Below are 20,575 nucleotides of genomic sequence, written 5' to 3' on the forward strand. Positions count from 1 at the left end.
GTTAAACCCCCTTCACCCCATGACCATACCCATACAATAAGAACAGGATAATTAGGACAGACATCCCTTGAAGCATTAAGGGCCGAGGACAAGTTTATTGTACGGTTGTAATGATACAAGAAAACATAGTCGGAATGTCACTTGTAATCTACAATGTACGTATTGTTTGTAACCGTGTGGGGGTCAAACTAGGCCCTCGGGATGCCCCTGTGGTCGTAGGAGCTAAATAACTTGAGATCGGGAGGTCTTGGTGGTCGGGCTATGCAGCTGATTGTGTGTCATCGGGCCCCGACGGTGCGAAACGTTGATCGTGCTATCAACCACTAGCCTGATTTTCGGTCTACAAACAAATACTCATTCACACTACAGTGATTAATAAACAGATGATAATAGTTTATTTTTCTATTAACGAGCGTTGTAACAGTTCATGATGTGTTACTAACAGGCCGTCATATTATAGCTAGGATACCGCCCACTCGGGCGCGAAGCGCACATATCAACCATCACAGTTGGTAACCATGAAATAGCTATAACAAGCTATGTAAATATGTTCTACAGTTTGCCCCTGCAGTACGGAATATGTGATATCATGTAAACATCTTCTACAGTTTGCCCCTGCAGTACGGAATATGTGATATCATGTAAACATCTTCTACAGTTTGCCCCTGCAGTACGGAATATGTGATATCATGTAAACATCTTCTACAGTTTGCCCCTGCAGTACGGAATATGTGATATCATGTAAATATAGAACGTCAACGCCAGGAAGAACCAGTCTCGATTATCTGCATCAACAAATTCTATTAGGTGTAAGAGACAAGATAGTAGTGACAATGATGTAGATGGATCACTGAAAACCAATGGTGTTCACGAAAGATGTAAGTATTTCTACTCTACCGGTAGTGCCCGCCATAGAAATAAACGTAGAGTGAGTGAGACTTTAAGCCGCCTTTGTAGCTATCGCAGACACAAATAGAATGGGCTTCAAACCGGTGACCAGGTCGCGAATCCTGCCCGTGACAAGCTAACGCTTTGACATCTCGGCTACCTCGACGCTTCTTTCAACACCAGGAGTATATATAACCAATATCAATGCTGTGTTATGATCCTTTACTACAACACATACATATTTTTTTGTGTTCGGGGTCTTGATCAGATGATTATTATACTGTTAAATTTTGTTATTCCACATTCACATTCTAGCCGAATCATGTTTCTGAGGGGCTATTTAGGAGAGCAGTCCGGAGTGTAACATTTCGACTTCCAATGCCCTACGGACTGGTCTGACCTAGCCCAAGTTTTTCCGCAATTGACAATGTATATGCGTGCGTGTGCGTGTGCGTGCGTGTGAAATTAAATGATTTATGAACAATCGCATTTTCATGAATTAATATAACAGGCTGGGTTTATTGCGGCAATAATATACTGAAGAAAACATTTCATCAATAAAGTTTTGAGATCATGAATAATTTTAAGGGTGTTGTTTTCATGAAATTGTGAGTCTTCACATCAAAACAATATCCCCCAAAATAGTTATGATCTCTAACGTGTTTTGTTCACTAAAGTTGGTGTTGTCCATTCACAATAGAAGACGGATTTACCGGTAACATGAGGAATTCTATACTATTCCACCTTTTAGTTTCTTCTCATCAGCATAGTTCGGTTTTCGTCCACACTTGAACAGCACCAGCGACGCCATTATCACCAACGCCAATAGTACTGCCAAACACCCAACAACGCCTGAAATAACCAGTTTCTGGCTACTAGAGGGCCCGGTTGGACTCGACTTCTCCATCTCTGGAGCTACATAGTCAGGGTCTGTGTAGTCAGGTACAAACCCAAAAGCAGTTGTAGCATAATTAGAGTTATCTCCCCAATTTCCGACGTCATCAATGGCTCTGATGGAGAACACGAAGCTGGCGTTAGTCAGTGGCGGCACGTTCAGTTTCAGCTTAAACACTTCACTGGAACCAGCTGGCTTGGGACTTCCAAGATCTCCGAACAGAACATCCTTTTGAGAGACTAAACTGACGGTGGGGTGGTCGTTGATCATGTCGTCGGCGTTTGGAGCAATACGGATCTGGTAACGCTGGGCTGAAATCAGTTTGACAACATTTGACAACGGAAATGCCCATTGTAAGAATTAAGTATACTTTAGATATTCCCCTGTGAGGAATACGATAAGAAATTGGATTACTAATTAGTGTTCAGTTAAGTTAATATTGTTCAACTATGAGGTTGTAGCCGCCAGACATGAACGAGTCAAGAGTAATTGTTGGCCGATGGCTCAGTGTCGATTGCCGACATACGTGTTTGTTATCCTGAATAAATTCCCTTGTATTATGTCATACATCCCGAGACCGCCTCCGTGGTCTAGTGGTAGAGCGTCCGCCCGGAGAGCGGAAGGCCCGGGGTTCGATCCCCGGCTGCGTCATACCAAAAGACGTCAAAAGATGGTACTTGTTGTTACCCTGTCAGGCGCTTGGCACTAAGGGTTAAAGAAAGGACTGGTCGGCTCGGAGTCAGTATACTGTGTCTGAGTGGTATTCATGTTAAACTGCGGTATGGTATCTGAGTGAGCTAGCACTATAAATCGGCATCAGTCCGGTCTAGTATAAGCAGCCACACACGCACACACACACACACCAAGACCCAATTTCACCTCACCTCACCTCATACATCCCAAACATTCTGCATGGATGTGTTGCAATGTGTGACTCTCCAATCCAGTGTAGTATTGCCGTGTTTGGACACATTTACTTGATTAAACCAGCACAATTTGTTACTCTTAATTACAAACAAGAAACTGATTTCAACGTTTTCGCAGTGGAACCGTGGCGCTTAAACCCCTTGTTATATACCTGTATAGTAGTCGATGTCGTCTCCCGGCGCCGTCCACGACAACACCACAGTGCCCTCTTGGTGTGACGTCTTCATGACCTTGAGGTCTGTGATCCTGACCGGAGCAAGGTCATCACGCTTGAGCATTGCAGGGTCGAATGGCATAAATGACTTGGTTAGGTTGGGGTGGCTGACCACAAATGCTCCCCCTGAAGTTACTCGACTGACAGGCGAGGACAGGGGGTACAAGAAGACTGACCTCCGGACAATGGGCTCTGAAGAATACAAGACACCGTATAGTACCAAACTCGCAAAGGCCCACGGGACAATTTATAATATTCTGCCTTGCAAGTTTCCTGTTCTGTACACACGCTGTGGTACAATGTCCGATTATCATCAAATCGTGTAGACATCGTTTTGAAGGGATAGAAACGTTATGAGATGTGAAGACAATTCGCATACAAATGACACCAAAGTGCCCGCTTTTAACTTCAGTACACAAGCCTAAGTGTTGACAAATCCATGAAGTCATATAACCCGCATCGTCAGATTTACTGATGTTTCTTTCAAACATTAACAATAAAGTTTGCGCATAATTACCATTGCCCGCTTGGGTCTTACTGATGTTTCTTTCAAACATTAATAATAAAGTTTGCGCATAATTACCATTGCCCGCTATGGTCTTACGTGATACCATTTAACACAAAGTGTACTCGCCTGGGTGCAAGTGGTCCTCCAACAGAAAGCCATCTGTGTTGGATGGATGCTGGTATGTTTTGAGTATACCCTTTCCGCTTACTTCGATCCGAACACTGTATCGACCGTTTCCGGAAAACTTGGTAAAATATCGAGAATAAACTCCATCGTCTTTGGTGATATCAGCACCTAGAATACAGGGGGGTGTCTAAAAAACAACTTTTCTTTTTATTCCTGGCATATTTGAGTTGTCGTTATGTGTTCGTTACAACAAGTCCACATGTTGATTTAAATGAGGGTAATATTATTTGAAGAATGCTTCGAGTGGAGTAAAACAGGTCACTCATTGGTTGAATTAAGTGAACGATGGATATCCACCTCTGTTCAAACATCAGATGAGCACTTTTCATTATTACATATCTCGGGTAAGGTATGTGTGTATGCGTGCGTGCGTGCGTGCGTGCGTGCGTGCGTGCGTGCGTGCGCGTTGTGTTTGTTCTTTGACGACTCATTCAGCATGATCCAAGCTATATGACGATGGGCGTAAATAATCGAATCTACACCAGACAATACACTGATTGATACCGTGAGCACCGATCCACGCGGAAGCTTACAGTGACACGCCATCAACCAAGCCCCCGAATCAGACCACCCGGTTCACTTCACAGACTGTTCCGATCAGCATACGTTCCTGGGGATCAAATGTAACCCGGAATCCCCACAATGTCCCGGGTTAGGTTACAGACTGAGAGTGGGATACCCCACGGACGCCATAGGAGTACCAATTCACACTAAACCAACACGATTGCAGCGGATACAAGTATTAAATGTCTCATTTTATAGAAGAATGTGAACCCCACCTGCTCCGTTGTCAAGAAGGTGTACAATGTAAGGCTTTGCAAAAGGTCTATCCACAACTGCCTGTACCCTCAGTCCAGTAACAGGGTGTATAGACTTGGTCACGTCAGCGTACAGGATAACCTGTGCTGGCCAGTTGGTGTTGCTGGACGTGATGGACGTCTCGACTCTGATGGGGGCCCTCTTGGGGTCAACTGGTCTGGATACCACCATGATGGACACCTTCTGATAGTCGGAATCTGTGCTGGTCATCGAGTATTTCCACCGTCCACTCTGGGAAACAGAGTGAGTAAATAAATGGGTGCGACGCCAGCTGGATTGAAATTCCACTATTCCCATGGTTACCTGGCTCCTTATTTCCATGGAGATACCTGGCTACTTATTCCCATGGAGATACCTGGCTACTTATTCCCATTGAGATACCTGGCTATTTATTCGCATGGAGATACCTGGCTACTTATTCCCATGGAGTTACCTGGCTCCATTATTCCCATGGAGATACCTGGCTACTTGTTCCCATTGAGATACCTGGCTACTTATTCCCATGGAGATACCTGGCTACTTATTCCCATGGAGATAGCTGGCTACTTATTCCCATGGAGATAGCTGGCTTCTTATTCCCATGGAGATAGCTGGCTTCTTATTCCCATGGAGATAGCTGGCTACTTATTCCCATGGAGATACCTGGCTACTTATTCCCATGGAGATACCTTGATCCTTATTCCCATGGAGTTACCTGGCTACTTATTCCCATGGAGATACCTGGCTACTTATTCCCATGGAGATACCTTGATCTTATTCCCATGGAGATACCTGGCTACTTATTCCCATGGAGTTACCTGGCTACTTATTTCCATGGAGATAGCTGGCTACTTATTCCCATGGAGATACCTGGCTACTTATTCCCATGGAGATACCTGTCTCCTTATTCCCATGGAGATACCTGGCTACTTATTCCCATGGAGATACCTTGATCTTATTCCCATGGAGATACCTGGCTACTTATTCCCATGGAGATAGCTGGCTACTTATTCCCATGGAGATACCTGGCTACTTATTCCCATGGAGATACCTTGATCTTATTCCCATGGAGATACCTGGCTACTTATTCCCATGGAGATACCTGGCTACTTATTCCCATGGAGTTACCTGGCTACTTATTCTCATGGAGTTACCTGGCTCCTTATGTAATGTCCGTGCACCAAATCAATATGTTGGAAGCTGATACAAATTCGCAAAGAAACGAATTCAAAATTAAATACAACTATATAAATTAGGCCTGGGATCAGATTCACGCTTCAGTGTTATTGGTTTTTGTATGAAGCATCAGCTGTGCTTTCAAAACTTTGTACTGGAGTTCCTGGACTCTTTATCATGAGTTTTCGTACGAGGCCACGAGGCAACTCACTGGTGTCAAATAGTCGATAACCAGAGGCCTGGCTTTACAGTCTCTAACATGGCTTTGTCACAACGACATTACCGTAATCAAACCTGGGCCATAAATAGGGCTACATAGGCACTTGCCGATAAAAGTTGAAAACTACTTGGCAAGCCTGAGATTTTCAAACTTTTATCGGGCGACATGATTCGATGAGTCAGTCGTCTGCTAGCTCCCCTCACCAACACTGAACCGAAATTGAAGCTACATCTTTCGTTGAATGCAGATGTCTTTAACTTGGTAATGTTTCTGTATGTAAATGTCGTTAATGACATGATATTAGAGCCGGCACTTATCATTTCTTACGCCCGGTTGCATCTAGAGAGAACAGTCTGTGTTCGAATCATCGCCTCCGAATGTTGTATTCATATCGTTTTTCTACGTTGAATCTCGACAATGTGCAAAGTTTTATCAAGTGAGTAATAAATAAATTACTAAACTCTTCCCCGCTAGATAACATTTTATTACAATACGTGTATTTCAAAAGGTATCTAACTTGAGCTTTTGAAACACACTCGTAATATAAACGGAATCTAACGGGGACTCTTTTAGTAATATATATACTTCCTTAACCTCCTTTGGGCAGTACATCTCACCCACCTCGCACCGTAGTTTGGAGATAATAACTAGTAGTACGGACAAAGAGCCACAATGATAATCAATCTGCAGATCACGTCTGACATTTGTTTCTCTCCGCTATTTATCCACCTTCCAATGTCACATGGGGACCATCTGATTAACTGTTTAACATTGATTGCCAACGTACTTTACTGGTCAATACATATGACAACATACCAGACAGGATGATAATAATAATACATCGACTTATTCATCGCCACAGTCACATTCTCAGCTTCCTTTGGAGTATACAGCAAACACAATTTAGATCTGTAAACCGTATCAACGCAATCAAAATTATATCGAAGGTGAGCCTTGACAGACAGCTGACTAACGAGGGCTAGCTAGTCGTGCGTAAGTCGCAGTGTAGATGCCAGATACCTGAGACTGCCATAACTCTTATACACTGATCATTTTATGATAATGAACAATATCCCGGTGCCCGGATGTCCGTCCGCTTACCTCTGCAATTTCAGGGATGGCTACTTTGATAGTCTTGAATTCGTTATCACACGAGTACTCGGGATATACTTTCTTGTATATCCTCCCTGTTGGTGACGTAATGGTGACGTCAGGTTCACTTTGTAGGTACGTCATAAAGAAATGTGTGTCTCTGCCGATGTCAACGTCAACATTAACCTCACCAGAAATGTTATCTCCTTTCACCAGACCCGCGGCCCGGCTCAGCAACTGTAAGTAACGGAAACTGTGTGTGTACTGTGTTTACTATAGATATTAGATCATTCTTAGATTATGAATAAAACGATGATTATAAACATGCGAATGCATCATACCCTCCCTATATTTCTTGTGTAATTAGTCAGAAAATTGGACTTTTCCAAATATTACATTATTTCCCTTTATGCGCGCGTTATTGACATTGGAAGAGTGAATGAGGGAGTTGGATTTAATGTGACAGCAAAGCCATGCCAAACTGACGCGGGGCAGGTGTGGCATTGGCGGAACATGGATCAAGATTGATTCCACCCTACAACCAGCGGCTCCTGGCATTGCTAAGGAAGGCAATCCTGCATAACGAGCTACGGTGTCCTAGGCAAATGAGCCATTCGCGCCTGGCGGGCTCGGGTGGTCAGACTCGCTAACTTGGCTGAAGCATGTCATCATATCCCAATTGCGTAGGTAGATGCTCATGATGTCAATCACTGGATTATCTCCTTAATTGTTAGCCACGGGTCTGTGCTACCCTGATAACACTGGCCTGAATAAACATACATCCCTTCAACTAAAACGCAAATATCACCTGAACCGCGTTGTCTTGTCTGTCATGCCTGAAGGTGGTGTAGATGTCGAACACGGCGTCGCCGAGAGAAGTAGAACCTGCCTCGTTGCTGTCATAGTAGAATAGGCCCCCTGCCGGACAAAACGCTCAATTAAAACATGTTTTTTCCAACATACAAATAAGTTCTTGAAAACAACAATCCAATGAAACAAATTGTTTAAGCCTTTGTTAAACCCAAGCTCGTATCTCTATCTCAGGAGGACCATCTACATTAGAAGCAACACACTAGGAATCTACGGATCGTTGTGACGGCGGTGACATCATGCGTTCGGAAATTGGTGAGCACTTGAGTACTTCACACATATAAAGTCAGAGAAGGTTGCTTGTGTTATGAACCGGGCCCCTCTCAAACTGATCTTAGCGCTACGACCGTATTAACGGATAGTAACACAGACTGAGCGCTAAGATCTCTTCGAGGAACGGCTCTCAAACAGATACCGTTAAGCGCTACGACTCGTGAGACGAATTTTTAGACCCAAAGTTTCAGATCGAAAATATTAAAAGTTAAAATTCCAGTTTAAATTTCTTTTTTCACTTTCTCAAAATCTGAAATAGGTAGGAGTCATACTTCGTGTTTTGAAGTTTGTAATATAGATTTTCAAAAGGTTTTAAGTATAGTATTTTTAATAATTTATAGTGACAGCGACAGCTAAAAAAGAGGTTTTTTTTATATTTAACTTATTTCAGGTGGGCGGAATATATCTATATAATCCTTTTTCAAGTTTTTTGAGTCGGCGAATTCGTAAGCCAATTTCCAAAAAAGTCTGTCCTAAGGATGATCCTACACAGCATGGTGCCGTTGCATAAAGCCATCTTAGTGCTAAGGTGATCGTAACTCCCATACCTTAACATAGACTGACGACAGTCGTAGCGCTAAGGTTGTTTTGTACTGTATCTATTGGCAGGGCTTACCGGTGTCTGTTGCGGAGCTGGCGAAGTTGTCATCGGGGTCGGAGCTGAAGGCCATGATACTGACAATGGCACCCGCCTGCTTTACTTCCGGTAGGACGTCTTTTAGAAAGGGGGGCACTGTCTCAACACCGTCTGTCAACACCACTATAGCAGACCCACTGGCGTTCTCGCCGTTGTCCTTCAGCATCTGCCGGGTGGGCACAGTTAGACACTCATGGACAACACGCATGTTCCGGGGGAGGGGCGGGGCACAGTTAGACCCTCATGGACAACACGCATCTACCGGGGGAGGGGGGGGGGGGGGGGGGGGCACAGTTACACACTCATGGACAACACGCAGATATGCAGCAACTTACGACTGACGTAACACGTATTTATAGTTGATGAACAGACAACCAAACGACGTACTGTAACAATTCACATGGCCTTGGCATAGCTTTACAACCAAACGACGTACTGTAACTATTCACATGGCCTTGGCCTAGCTTTACAACCAAACGACGTACTGCAACAATTCACATGGCCTTGGCCTAGCTTTACAACCAAACGACGTACTGTAACAATTCACATGGCCTTGGCATAGCTTTACAACCAAACGACGTACTGTAACAATTCACATGGCCTTGGCATAGCTTTACAACCAAACGACGTACTGTAACAATTCACATGGCCTTGGCATAGCTTTACAACCAAACGACGTACTGTAACAATCCACATGGCCTTGGCATAGCATTAAAGTGACTTTGGGAAAGTATTTACCTCTAGAAATTTATATTGTACGTCATCGCCATAGGAATTTTGTTTACGTGGTATGTAATTGACTTCATTAACTCGCTACTCGTAGAGACCACAACATGGCCAAAAACGGCCAAAAGTGGAACTTTCTCACCTTTCCTTTATCGTAACGTTTTAATACGGAGAATATAGTACCAACAATATTCCAGCTATATGACGGCGGTTTGTAAATAATCGGGTCTGGACCAGACAAACCAGTGATTGTTATCATGAGCATCGATCCACGCAAATGGGATACGATGACGCATACCCCAGTATGCATCAACCAAGTCAGCGAGCCTGACCACCCGATTTTGTTAGTCGCCTCTTACAACAAGCATTATCACCACTTATGGCAAGCATGGGTTGGTGAAGACCTACTCTAACCCGGATCTTCACGGGTATTAATTTAGTGACTGAGACAAAATGGTCTGGATAATCTTTGAAGTACCAGGAAATACACATACAGCATTTAAATATTATAACTGTAGAAACATATTCACAGAACTGGATTTACCCAAAAATGGCTACATCACATAATTTAGTTCACCTCAAGCGCCGTCCTGACCCCCTTGCCGATGCTGGTACCCCCAAGGGCAGTCCGAGGGAGGGAGAGTTTCAGGTCGTGTCTAGCGGAGCTGTTTTGTATCGGCGTCATGGGGCTGATGATGTGGGCTGTGCTGCTGAAGGAGACTACTCCGACGTCAGCGTCGCTGTCAACGCCGTTCATGATGAAATTGGAGGCCGTCTGCCGTAGTCGGGTAAGCTTGTCCTCATTCTGTGAGAACAAAAAATAAAAATTGATAAATTTCTAAGGTATTGATCTTTTAACAGATTTATCTATTATTTGATTCAGAGGACACGTGTCAAGCTGCAGTCGTCTGAAGCGCCACTGTTCGCGGCTATGTATCTTTGCCGTACCGGGATCTGATCTTCACATATTTGACCCGATTAAGATCCTTGGTTTGTTTACCGCTTACGCGGGTTTCTCATTCTTACTGTCAAAGTAAATTATGTCTATCGAAAGCCTTACGGTGTCTTTTTGGCAGCATTCATTTTTTTAAATGAAACTTCTCGTTTTTTCATTTATTTTATCCAAATTTCGAATTCTTTCTCGTTACTTCGATTATTTTCTCGTTATTCCGAATATGTTTTCGTTTATTTTCCAAGTTATGTTTTTCAAGTTTATTTCAAAAACTCGAAATTTCGATTTTTTTTCACGTTATTTCCTCCCCCACACACACACACCACCTCACCTCGAAAGTACGAGTTTTTTTTCACGTTATTTCGATTCTCGGTATTTCTATTATTTTCTCGCATGTTCGAGTTTTTGAGACAAACTTGAAATAACAAGAAAATAATCAAAATTACAAGAAAAAAATCGAAGTAACGAGAAAATAATTGATATAGGCTTACGTAACAATCCCCACCTACACACATGGAACTTCCAGGCCACGTCTGACACCAAATAACTTTAGCTGTACCCAGAAAAGGAGAGGTGTCAGTCCTATGTGTAGACACACCGATGTGAGCTTGTCTCAGTCGAGTACTACCGTGTAGACAGGCTGTAATTACTCAACCATAGTCAGTGCAGCATTTTAGACAAATTTGTTCATCCATTTCTGACCGCTTTTCTACATTTCGGCCCAAACCCACAATAGGTCAGGTAGCACAAGTCACACAATTAAATATGCACGACTAACTGATACGCTGTGATATAAATGAAAAAGCGTGAAACTCACTCAGTCACTATTTGCAATACAACTTTGGGTAGATCTTGCTTGCATCCTGTAATACCTTATTCATTTTTTAGTTTTATATTTATGCGACATATCAACGCCATTTTCTTCAAATACATCGGAACGGTTATATCTGTGAGTGAGTGAGTGAGTGAGTGAGTGAGTGACTGGGTGGGTAGGAGAGCGAGCGAGCGAGTGAGTGAGTGGGTGGGTGGGTAGGAGAGCGAGTGAGTGGGTGTGTGAGTGAGTGAGTGAGTGAGTGGGTGGGTGGGTGGGAGAGCGAGCGAGTGAGTGAGTGAGTGAGTGAGTGAGTGAGCGAGCGAGTGAGTGAGTGAGTGAGTGAGTGACTGGGTGGGTAGGAGAGCGAGCGAGCGAGTGAGTGAGTGAGTGAGTGGGTGGGTGGGTAGGAGAGCGAGTGAGTGGGTGTGTGAGTGAGTGAGTGAGTGAGTGGGTGGGTGGGTGGGAGAGCGAGCGAGTGAGTGAGTGAGTGAGTGAGTGAGTGAGTGAACGAGCGAGTGAGTGAGTGAGTGAGCGAGTGAGTGAGTGAGTGGGTGGGTGAGTGGGAGAGCGAGCGAGTGAGTGAGTGTGTGAGTGAGTGAGTGGGTGGGTGGGTGGGTGGGAGAGCGAGTGAGTGAGTGAGTGAGCGAGTGAGTGAGTGAGTGAGTGAGTGAGTGAGTGAGTGAGTGGGAGAGCGAGTGAGTGAGTGAGTGAGTGAGTGAGTGAGCGAGTGGGTGGGTGGGAGAGCGAGTGAGTGAGTGAGTGAGTGAGTGAGCGAGTGAGTGAGTGAGTGGGTGGGTGGGTGGGTAGGTGGGAGAGCGAGTGAGTGAGTGAGTGAGTGAGTGAGTGAGTGAGCGAGTGAGCGAGTGAGTGAGTGAGTGAGCGAGTGAGTGAGTGAGTGGGTGGGTGGGTGGGTTGGTGGGCGAGTGAGTGAGTGAGAGAGTGAGTGAGTGAGTGAGTGGGTGGGTGGGTGGTAGAGCGAGTGAGTGAGTGAGTGAGTGCGTGGGTGGGTGGGAGAGCGAGTGAGTGAGTGAGTGAGTGAGCCAGCGAGCCCACAAATATCCCGACAGAGAACACTAGGAAATGGCTTCACACATTGCACACGTCGGGAATCGAACCCAGGCCATCGAAATCAGCGTGTCTAGGCTATCCAAATGTCCGGAAATATCTGGAGTTCGGAGTTCGTCATCACTATTTCACAAAAACAACACCCTGACACTCCTTCGTGTCATCCAGATTAGAAGTGACTTAAATATAGAAATAACATAATGCTGATCATCCGTTATCTCGTGCACCCTCTATCTTGATCCAGCACAAACACTCGGCGGCTGTTGTAACAATCTTACAATGTCAAGGTGGGAGTGTACATTGAAGCACATTATGTCTGTCACCACAACATACGTTCTGTAACACCTGTGTTTGGGGCTGATATCGTGGAAGCTTCCTTAACGTATTCACTCACGTAAAGACGAAAATACACCCACGTGGTGATTCCGAGTAAACACTATCTCCCAGTAACTCGCGCATGCGTAAACGCCTATTATAGAGGATCGGGTGGTCAGGCTCGTAGACTGTGTTGAGTGTGTGTCGTTATGCCTCGATGGCGTTGATAATTGTTCATGCTGTCAGTCACTGGTTCGCCTGACCCTACCTCGATGTTTTATTGACCGCCATGATATAGTTGGAATATGACTTAATGTCGCTTTAACTTTCACTCACTATTCACAGTAAATCTATGTAAATATCTCATATCAACAGCCGGGCCAAAGAAAGTGTACAGTTAAGTCTTGAAAATAGGATTTGTTTGTTTGTTGATTAACGCCGCACCTAATAATATTCCAGCTATATGACGGCAGTCTGGACCAGACAAACCAGTGATTGACACCATGAGCATCGATCTACGCAATTGGGATACGATGACATTCATCAACCAAGTCAGCGAGCCTGTCCACTCGATCCCGTTAGTCGCCTCTTACGACAAGAATGGGTTGATGGAGACGTATTCTAACCCGGATCTCGGAAAATTGAATTTTACCAACAAAATTACAAAAGTTATCTCTGCATTACATTACTATGATACTCGTGCAAATACATCACCATCGAATAACCATTTCTTGTTTGTTTCATTATTAGCCACAATCAAACATGGCTGTATACTTTCTTCTGCCCGACAGTGTAGTGTGGAACATTACCAGCATGCTCCCTGATGTGTCCAGCACAAGTGCCACACGTCTCTTTGTGGTTGCTTTGACAATCTTGATAGTGGGCGTGGTATCTATCCCGTCCCTTGGACGATTGTTACCCTCCTTGAAGTCCTCCGTCTCCGAGATGACCGCCCACGTGCTGCGTTGACCACACATCCGGTTGTGTTTATTGGGGGCCTCCCTGTTGTGGACCTTGGCTGTGTTACTCTGATCGTCGTCACAGAAGTCCACGATCTGCACAACAGTTAGGTAGTCAGCAGGGCAGTATCATCATGTCATCATCATCATCATCATCATCATCATCATCATCAACAACAACAGCAACAACAATAATAATAATAATAATAATGAAGAAGATTGCGACTCGTTAAAACAGTCCAAAACATTTTTTAACGTTTCATATGTTTCATCGGGTAAGAGGGAATGGCGAAGGTTTTAAGCCGCTTTTAGCAATATTTCACAAATATTACGGCGGGGGAAACCAGAAATTGACTTCACACATTGTACCCATGTCGGGAATCGATCCCGGGTCTTCGACGAGCGAACGCTTTAACCACTAGGCTACCCTACGCCCCCCAATATCGGGTAAGAGATCTCTAATGCACGTACTTATCTTCAATAAATGAAAAACGAAGTCGTACTATTTTGTATTTCTATATGGGCTTACACAGTCGACGTTCATACTTTACAAGTTAAGGCATTCTTTAAGGCTTTCCGTCCTTATCAAGCTGGGACGCCGTGCTATTACTGAAATACTGCTGAAATACTCACTCACTATAGCAAATCTAGATAATTACGGGGGCACAGGTGGCCCAGTCGTCTAAGCAGCCGCGATTTGCTCAGCAGAGTTGCGTCCTTTGGCCAATTGTGGGTTCGAATCCCGGTTCTCCCCGATTATGTTTCTAGTTTTGTCAACACCATACCCGTGCTCGTGGGTTTCACTGAAGAGGTAAACTTCTGAGACCTGCATCACTTCGGGCTTTCCTCCCACATTAAGCTGACACGCCGTGATGTAACTGGAATACTGTTAAAAGGGGCGTTAAACCCAAGTCACTCACTCACTCACTCCAGACAATTACAAACTCTTACCGAACGGATGGACACTCTGTCCATGATGGAAGAAACACTTTTAGTTCTGCGAGCATCCGGTCGGTAAGAGCAATCATCCGGGAACCGCCCAGTATGAGGGTCAAGGTCGCGGCAGAAGATGAGTGTCCCGTTAGGATACCGTATATATATTTGTCCGTAGATCTCGATGTTGCAACGCACAGCCTCCATCTTACCTGTCGATGGAGAGAAGTAAAACTTCTGCTCTCCTTCTTGTGGGTACTCGTCAAACACGCCCCACCGGAAGTGAGCCCATTCGTGGGTGAGAACCTTTTCTGTAACCATGGAAACGAAATGGTAGATGGTAATGCGAAAAAAGAACTGATGACAGAACAGCACTCTTTGGCGGTGTTGGGCATTGAACGTCAACCCAGTGGGGTGTGCCAGAGAGAATTCATGTACACCCATAAATAACCCAGACGTTATAGTGTTGACGGTCGTCACGTCACGTCACGAGTTCACCACCTGGGTGCAACGTATAAAACCCATTCTTGGTGTCACCCGCCCTGATATTGCATGAGTAAAACTATCAAACACATAGACAGCGGCGTACAATTATACACGTTCAATATACTCTTCCATCACCAAATACTTCTTCGGTGATTTGACATCATATACTATTTTAACCACAAGTAAAAGGAAATTGTTCTAATCACAATAAGCTTATTTCTTCATCTTCTCCAATGTAACCAAATAAAGGATTTTTTTTACACAGGCACAATGTGTGAAGTCCACATTTGGTGATCCCTGCCTTGATATTGCCGGAATATTGCTAACTCACTCACTCACTCACTCACTTACCCACTCACTCACACACTCACTCACCCACTCACTCGCCCGCTCGCCCACTCACTCACTCACTCGCCCACTCACTGCCTCATTCGCCCACTCGCCCACTCACTCAATCACTCGCCCACTCACTGCCTCATTCTCACTAACTCGCCCACTAACTCACTCACTCACTCGCCCACTAACTCACTCGCTCGCTCGCTAACTCACTCACTCACTCACTCACCTCTCGGTCCATATTGTGTGACTGCTGACGAGCTGGTCATGAATGCCTCAGTGAGGTACACCCTGATGCCCGCCCTGCCACACCCACTGTACGTCCGACTGTAGGGCTCGCTGCCGTACCGACTGCCGGCCTTCTCGACAACAACGTCGGCGTTTGTGTATACCTCGGAGGTCGCGTCGCTGTAGCTTCCCGTCCATGTCGACGGAACAAGGATGGTAACCTCTTTGAAGTACGCGCGTTTCTGTGTTGCCGTGTACATGAAGGCTGATGACTTCGTTATCATGTCCTGCCAAAAGTAACCCTGGTAACGTCAGTATCCTAAACATGTCTTTACATGCTATGACAGCAATGTAAGCAACAGAAAAACGAACAAATCACTGATGTGACAGTGTTGATGATGCAATGAAAACGATCATTGAAAATGAGGCGTTCATTGTGAGTGAGTGAGTGAGTGAACAATGTTTCCGTCATATCACGGCGTGTCAGATCGATGTAGGAGGAAACTCCGAAGTGAAGTAGGTGTGAGGTGTTTACCACTTTCGTGAACCCAACTAGCACGGGTATACGGCCTTGAAAAGCTAAGGAAATAATCATTCGAACGCGATGCGATCAGAACGGTGCCCGTATGAGTGCAATACCAGTGGTGGAATTCCAGAGATGACAAAATTTACCCAAGACTAGTGATGTCAATATTGATGCAATGTTAGTGATAACAGTATTGATGCAATTCTAGTGATGACAGTTTTGATGCAATGTTAGTGATGACACAATTGAAGCATTGCTGGGGATGACGGTATTAACGCAATACTAGTAATTACAGTATTGATGCAATGTTAGTGATTACAGTATTGGTGCAATGCCAGTGATGGCACAGTACTGATCTAATACTAGTGATGACAGTATTGATCCAATGCTTATGATGACAGTATTGAAGCAATGCTAGTGATGACAGTATTGAAGCAATGCTAGCGATGGCAGTATAAATTCAATGCTTGTGATGACAGTATTGAAGCAATGCCAGTGATGACAGTATAAATCCAATGCTAGTGATGACAGTATTGAAACAATGCTAGTGATGACAGTATAAATCCAATGCTTGTGATGACAGTATTGGTACAATGCTGGGGATGACAGTATTGAAGCAATGCTAGTGATGACAGTATTGATCCAATACTAGTGATGACAGTATTGATTCAATGCTAGTGATGGCATTATTGATTCAATGCTAGTGATGACAGTATAAATCCAATGCTTGTGATGACAGTATTGGTACAATGCTGGGGATGACGGTATTTACGCAATACTAGTGATGACAGTATTGATACAATGCTACTCGAGACAGTAATGGTACAATGAACATTCATTTTGATTGGTTTATCGATCCGAATTATGATCCCGTTTAAAAAAACCATGTGCAACAAATGATCAAAATAATTATCGTGGTATTACTATGTTATCCGTTCTCCGAGAAATGGTGACATCTATAACCAACGAAATGTTATTTTGGTCCAATGAAAACACAGGTATTCGACGTTGATTACATTTTCAGGCTGATGTTAACAATACCTAAGTACATTTACACAAATCGTGACACATTCTATGCAATGTACATTGGTCATATGTTCACATCTGACTCATCTGTGATGACTATTTCAGACATATGATAGTAGTAACAAGGTGCGGAGAACGTTGTGCAGGTCTTATCAAAGTGTTAATACATGTCACAAGGATTATCTTTTAGACAAATGTGTAATATGAGTGTGGGTCAAGGGTGTATTGTAAGTCCATGCCCCTTCTCCTTCTTTATGAACGGCCACGCTGTTCAGATACAGAAGTCAGAAAGATCCTGCAGCTGCTACACAATTCCACTCAGGAACCATTAAGGTATTTCTTTTTCACTTGGCAGGTGATATTGTAATATCAAGGACGATGCGTGGCTCACAAAATTTTACAAATCAGATTAACTGTTATTGCCAACAAAAGTAAAATTTCAAAACTAGCTTTCAAATGTGGAACACAATTACCAAGAAATGAAAGAAGGTGAGGTGAGGTGAAGTGGGGTTTAACGTCGCGTCCTAGATTATTGCACTAATATAGGGACGTGCATGTACGTGCGTGTGTTTGTGTGTACTATAGTCCGGACTGATGCCGATTTATAGTGCTAGCTCACTGAGATACCATGCCACAGTTTAACATGAATACCCCACTCAGACACAGTATACTGACTCCGAGCCGACCACTCCTTGTTTTGGCCCTTAATGCCGAGCGCCAGACAGGGTAACAAAATGTACCACCTTTAAACGTTGTTTTTGTATGACGCGGCATTCCGCTCTCTGGGCGGACGCTCTACCACTAGACCACGGAGGCGCTCGGGAATGAAAGGATACGCGGATAGAACATTTATAGGTAGTTGCATCAAATGCATATCTCGGGAGTCCCATTCATTCATACAATTACATGGAAAATGTACACGCCAATAGAGCTGCAACACAAACCAAGAGGGTTCTTCTGGGAGCATTGTCAGATTTTGAAAAGGTCTTATAAAGTATTATTGTTATTTAAAAAGTGGTTGCAAAAATATATCCCGTTCTCCTACATGGATCTGAGGTGAAATGTGTATAATTCTGTTGAATAAGTTTATATGTATGTTCGAGGGCTGCTCAAAAAGTTTTAAGTCTGACTTACTTTCAACTATGGGCCATAACAAAGTGAACTAGCCAGTGTAGTTCATTGCAAGTATATTTCATCCGTTTGTATATTAGTGACAGCCAGTTGATAGGGGTCCAATAGGACACCAAAATGGAAAAGAACGAGTACTGAGCAGCCATCATGTTTTTGACCTCAGAGAAAAGAACTCTCCAAGAAATTCACGACCGCATGTCACAAGTGTTTCGAGATATGTGACCTAGCTATTCCACTGTTAAACGTTGGGCAGCTATATTTAAGTCTGGGAGAACAAGCCTTGATGATGACCTTAGGTCTGAACGCTCCATTAATGAAGATTCAATCAAGGAGATAGAAACACTTATACTATCAGATAGACGTATTGCTATTCCAGAACTTGAGAAAGACACAGGTCTGAGCCATGGATCCATTGAAACTATTAGTCATAAACATTTACACAGATGAATAATATATCTGCTCATTGGGTGCCTAAGTTTCTAAATTCGGATCTTCAGGAAAGAAGAACTGACATTGCCAGAGACAATTTAGAGCATATTGAGGAAGATTTCGTCAAATTCAAAAAGAGATTAGTAATGGGTGATGAAACATGGGTCTACCACTATGATCCCGAGTCAAAACATCAATCCATGGAATGGCACCATTCCACTTCTCCAGCACCAAAGAAATTCATGTCTTCAAGATCAGTGAAGGAAGTTATGGCCACTGTATTCTGGGATGCAAAAGGTGTGATCCTTGTTGATTACACAGAAAGTCAAAAGACGATTACCGGTGCCTACTATACTGATTTGCCTCATCGCCTGTAAGATTCTATCAAACAAAAGCGGCGAGGAATGCTGGCTGATGGAGTTCTATTATTTCATGACAATGCCTCTTCTCACATCTCTCGACTTGTAAAGGCTGCTCTACGATAATGTGGGTACGAAGATCTTCCTCAACCTCCATTCTCGCCAGACCTGGCACAAAGTGATTTCCACACCATCATTGAAAGCGCTATGACAACGGTGACCTCAAAGCTGCCGTGAATGGGTTTTTCAGGGTGGCTTCAGAAAACTTCTTCCTTACTGGAATCGAAAGGCTTCACGATCGTTGAGTATTGAAAAGCAGGGAGATTATGTTGAAAAATAAAATTGAAAACAGTTTCACAATTTCAAATTGTGTTGTTTGTTAGGCTTAGAACTTTTTGACCAGCCCGCGCATGTATGTTAAGGAGTCATGAAAAATACTCCCAATAGTATTGTATATGGAGAATGTTGACAGTCACCACTGTATATTTTTAATTATCATAAACTGTGAAAACTATTGGCAAAGTAGTTTTCATGTTCATAGCTATCGGGTATATGTAACTGTTATCTACTCAGAAATATATTCAGTTCAGATGTACATGTAGCTCTCGTGGACAAAATCTGTTTTTACTTTCAGTTCTTATATAACGATGTCAGAAGGGACAAAAAAAAACATATTATGTCTATTTTTTAATGTAACTTGATTAAAATTGAAAAATGATTTTACTTTCGTCTTGAGTGTACAAACTATCAACCTTTAGGAAGTAAAATGTTTTCTTATCAGTCCAAAAAATGGAACGATTGATGACTTATCAAAGTTCATGCGATGCCGTTATGCAACATTTATTCTCTGCCATAGTCTCTCATAACCACTCGTTCTGTATTATGCATAAACAATGAAATGCCAATGATTGACACAGACCAGACGTATTGTTTGGAAAAGATGTAAATTGAAACTGGCGGCACATATAAAGGTTACATGGGCGACATAAGGTAGTGACAAACCAATATGCCTATTAAAATTTTAACCTTTGGCCTTCGCAGCAATAAATGGCTAGCTCGGTTATAATAAAACCGTGAAACACAAACATACTTTTAGAATCCATTCAACAGTTTTTACGTCTCAAACACTCAAGTACAACTCCTCCTCGAATATATGACGTAAGAAGCGATACAGATCTTACCTAATATAAACACTCAATAATTCATGTAGTATTAATGTCCATATTGTGTAATAGAAAGCTAACATAATCCAGTAAATCACCTTAATAGAGTCCAGTAGTGGTTGACTCTCTGTGACGTCTTGGTGTATAGCAAACAAAACCTTAGTATATCCATTGTTCTCCAGTTTTATGGCTGTTGGACGGGTTATCGCTTGAGTCTGCTTGGCGGTTAGGTACGCCAGCAGCAGGTATATCGTTAGTACTGGTCTACACGGCTCCATCACAATGTAACCACTTTTACATTCTGTCTTAGTGTCAAGGTTGCCTTTGGTCCTTTGGCGTTGTTTTCGTGATGTTTGTATTAAGCTTGTGAAGACCAGGTCGTTAGTTGTATATTTACCTGTCCACCGACTGCAGAGTTATCAGTGGCGATACGATCAAAGTTC

The 20,575-nt window shown here is 43.4% G+C and overlaps 1 protein-coding gene across 1 annotated transcript; it reads right to left on the bottom strand.

Annotated features, from left to right (window-relative positions):
- Positions 1 to 187: 187 nt before the first annotated feature.
- On the bottom strand, positions 188 to 20,538 carry LOC139468578 (calcium-activated chloride channel regulator 1-like). The gene is made up of 12 exons (XM_071250642.1): positions 20,231 to 20,538; positions 15,500 to 15,785; positions 14,467 to 14,759; positions 13,366 to 13,611; positions 9,988 to 10,215; positions 8,664 to 8,850; positions 7,713 to 7,822; positions 6,914 to 7,141; positions 4,398 to 4,668; positions 3,559 to 3,726; positions 2,862 to 3,116; positions 188 to 2,094 (listed from the first exon to the last, which is right to left on the bottom strand). The coding sequence occupies exons 1-12, from the start codon at positions 20,408 to 20,410 to the stop codon at positions 1,619 to 1,621; spliced, it is 2,928 nt and encodes a 975-aa protein (XP_071106743.1). The 5' UTR covers positions 20,411 to 20,538; the 3' UTR covers positions 188 to 1,618.
- Between the last annotated feature and the right edge of the window lie 37 nt (positions 20,539 to 20,575).

Source organism: Haliotis cracherodii, unplaced genomic scaffold (assembly GCF_022045235.1).
Source record: "Haliotis cracherodii isolate W230 unplaced genomic scaffold, xgHalCrac1.p SCAF_2, whole genome shotgun sequence".
Lineage (NCBI taxonomy): Eukaryota > Metazoa > Mollusca > Gastropoda > Lepetellida > Haliotidae > Haliotis > Haliotis cracherodii.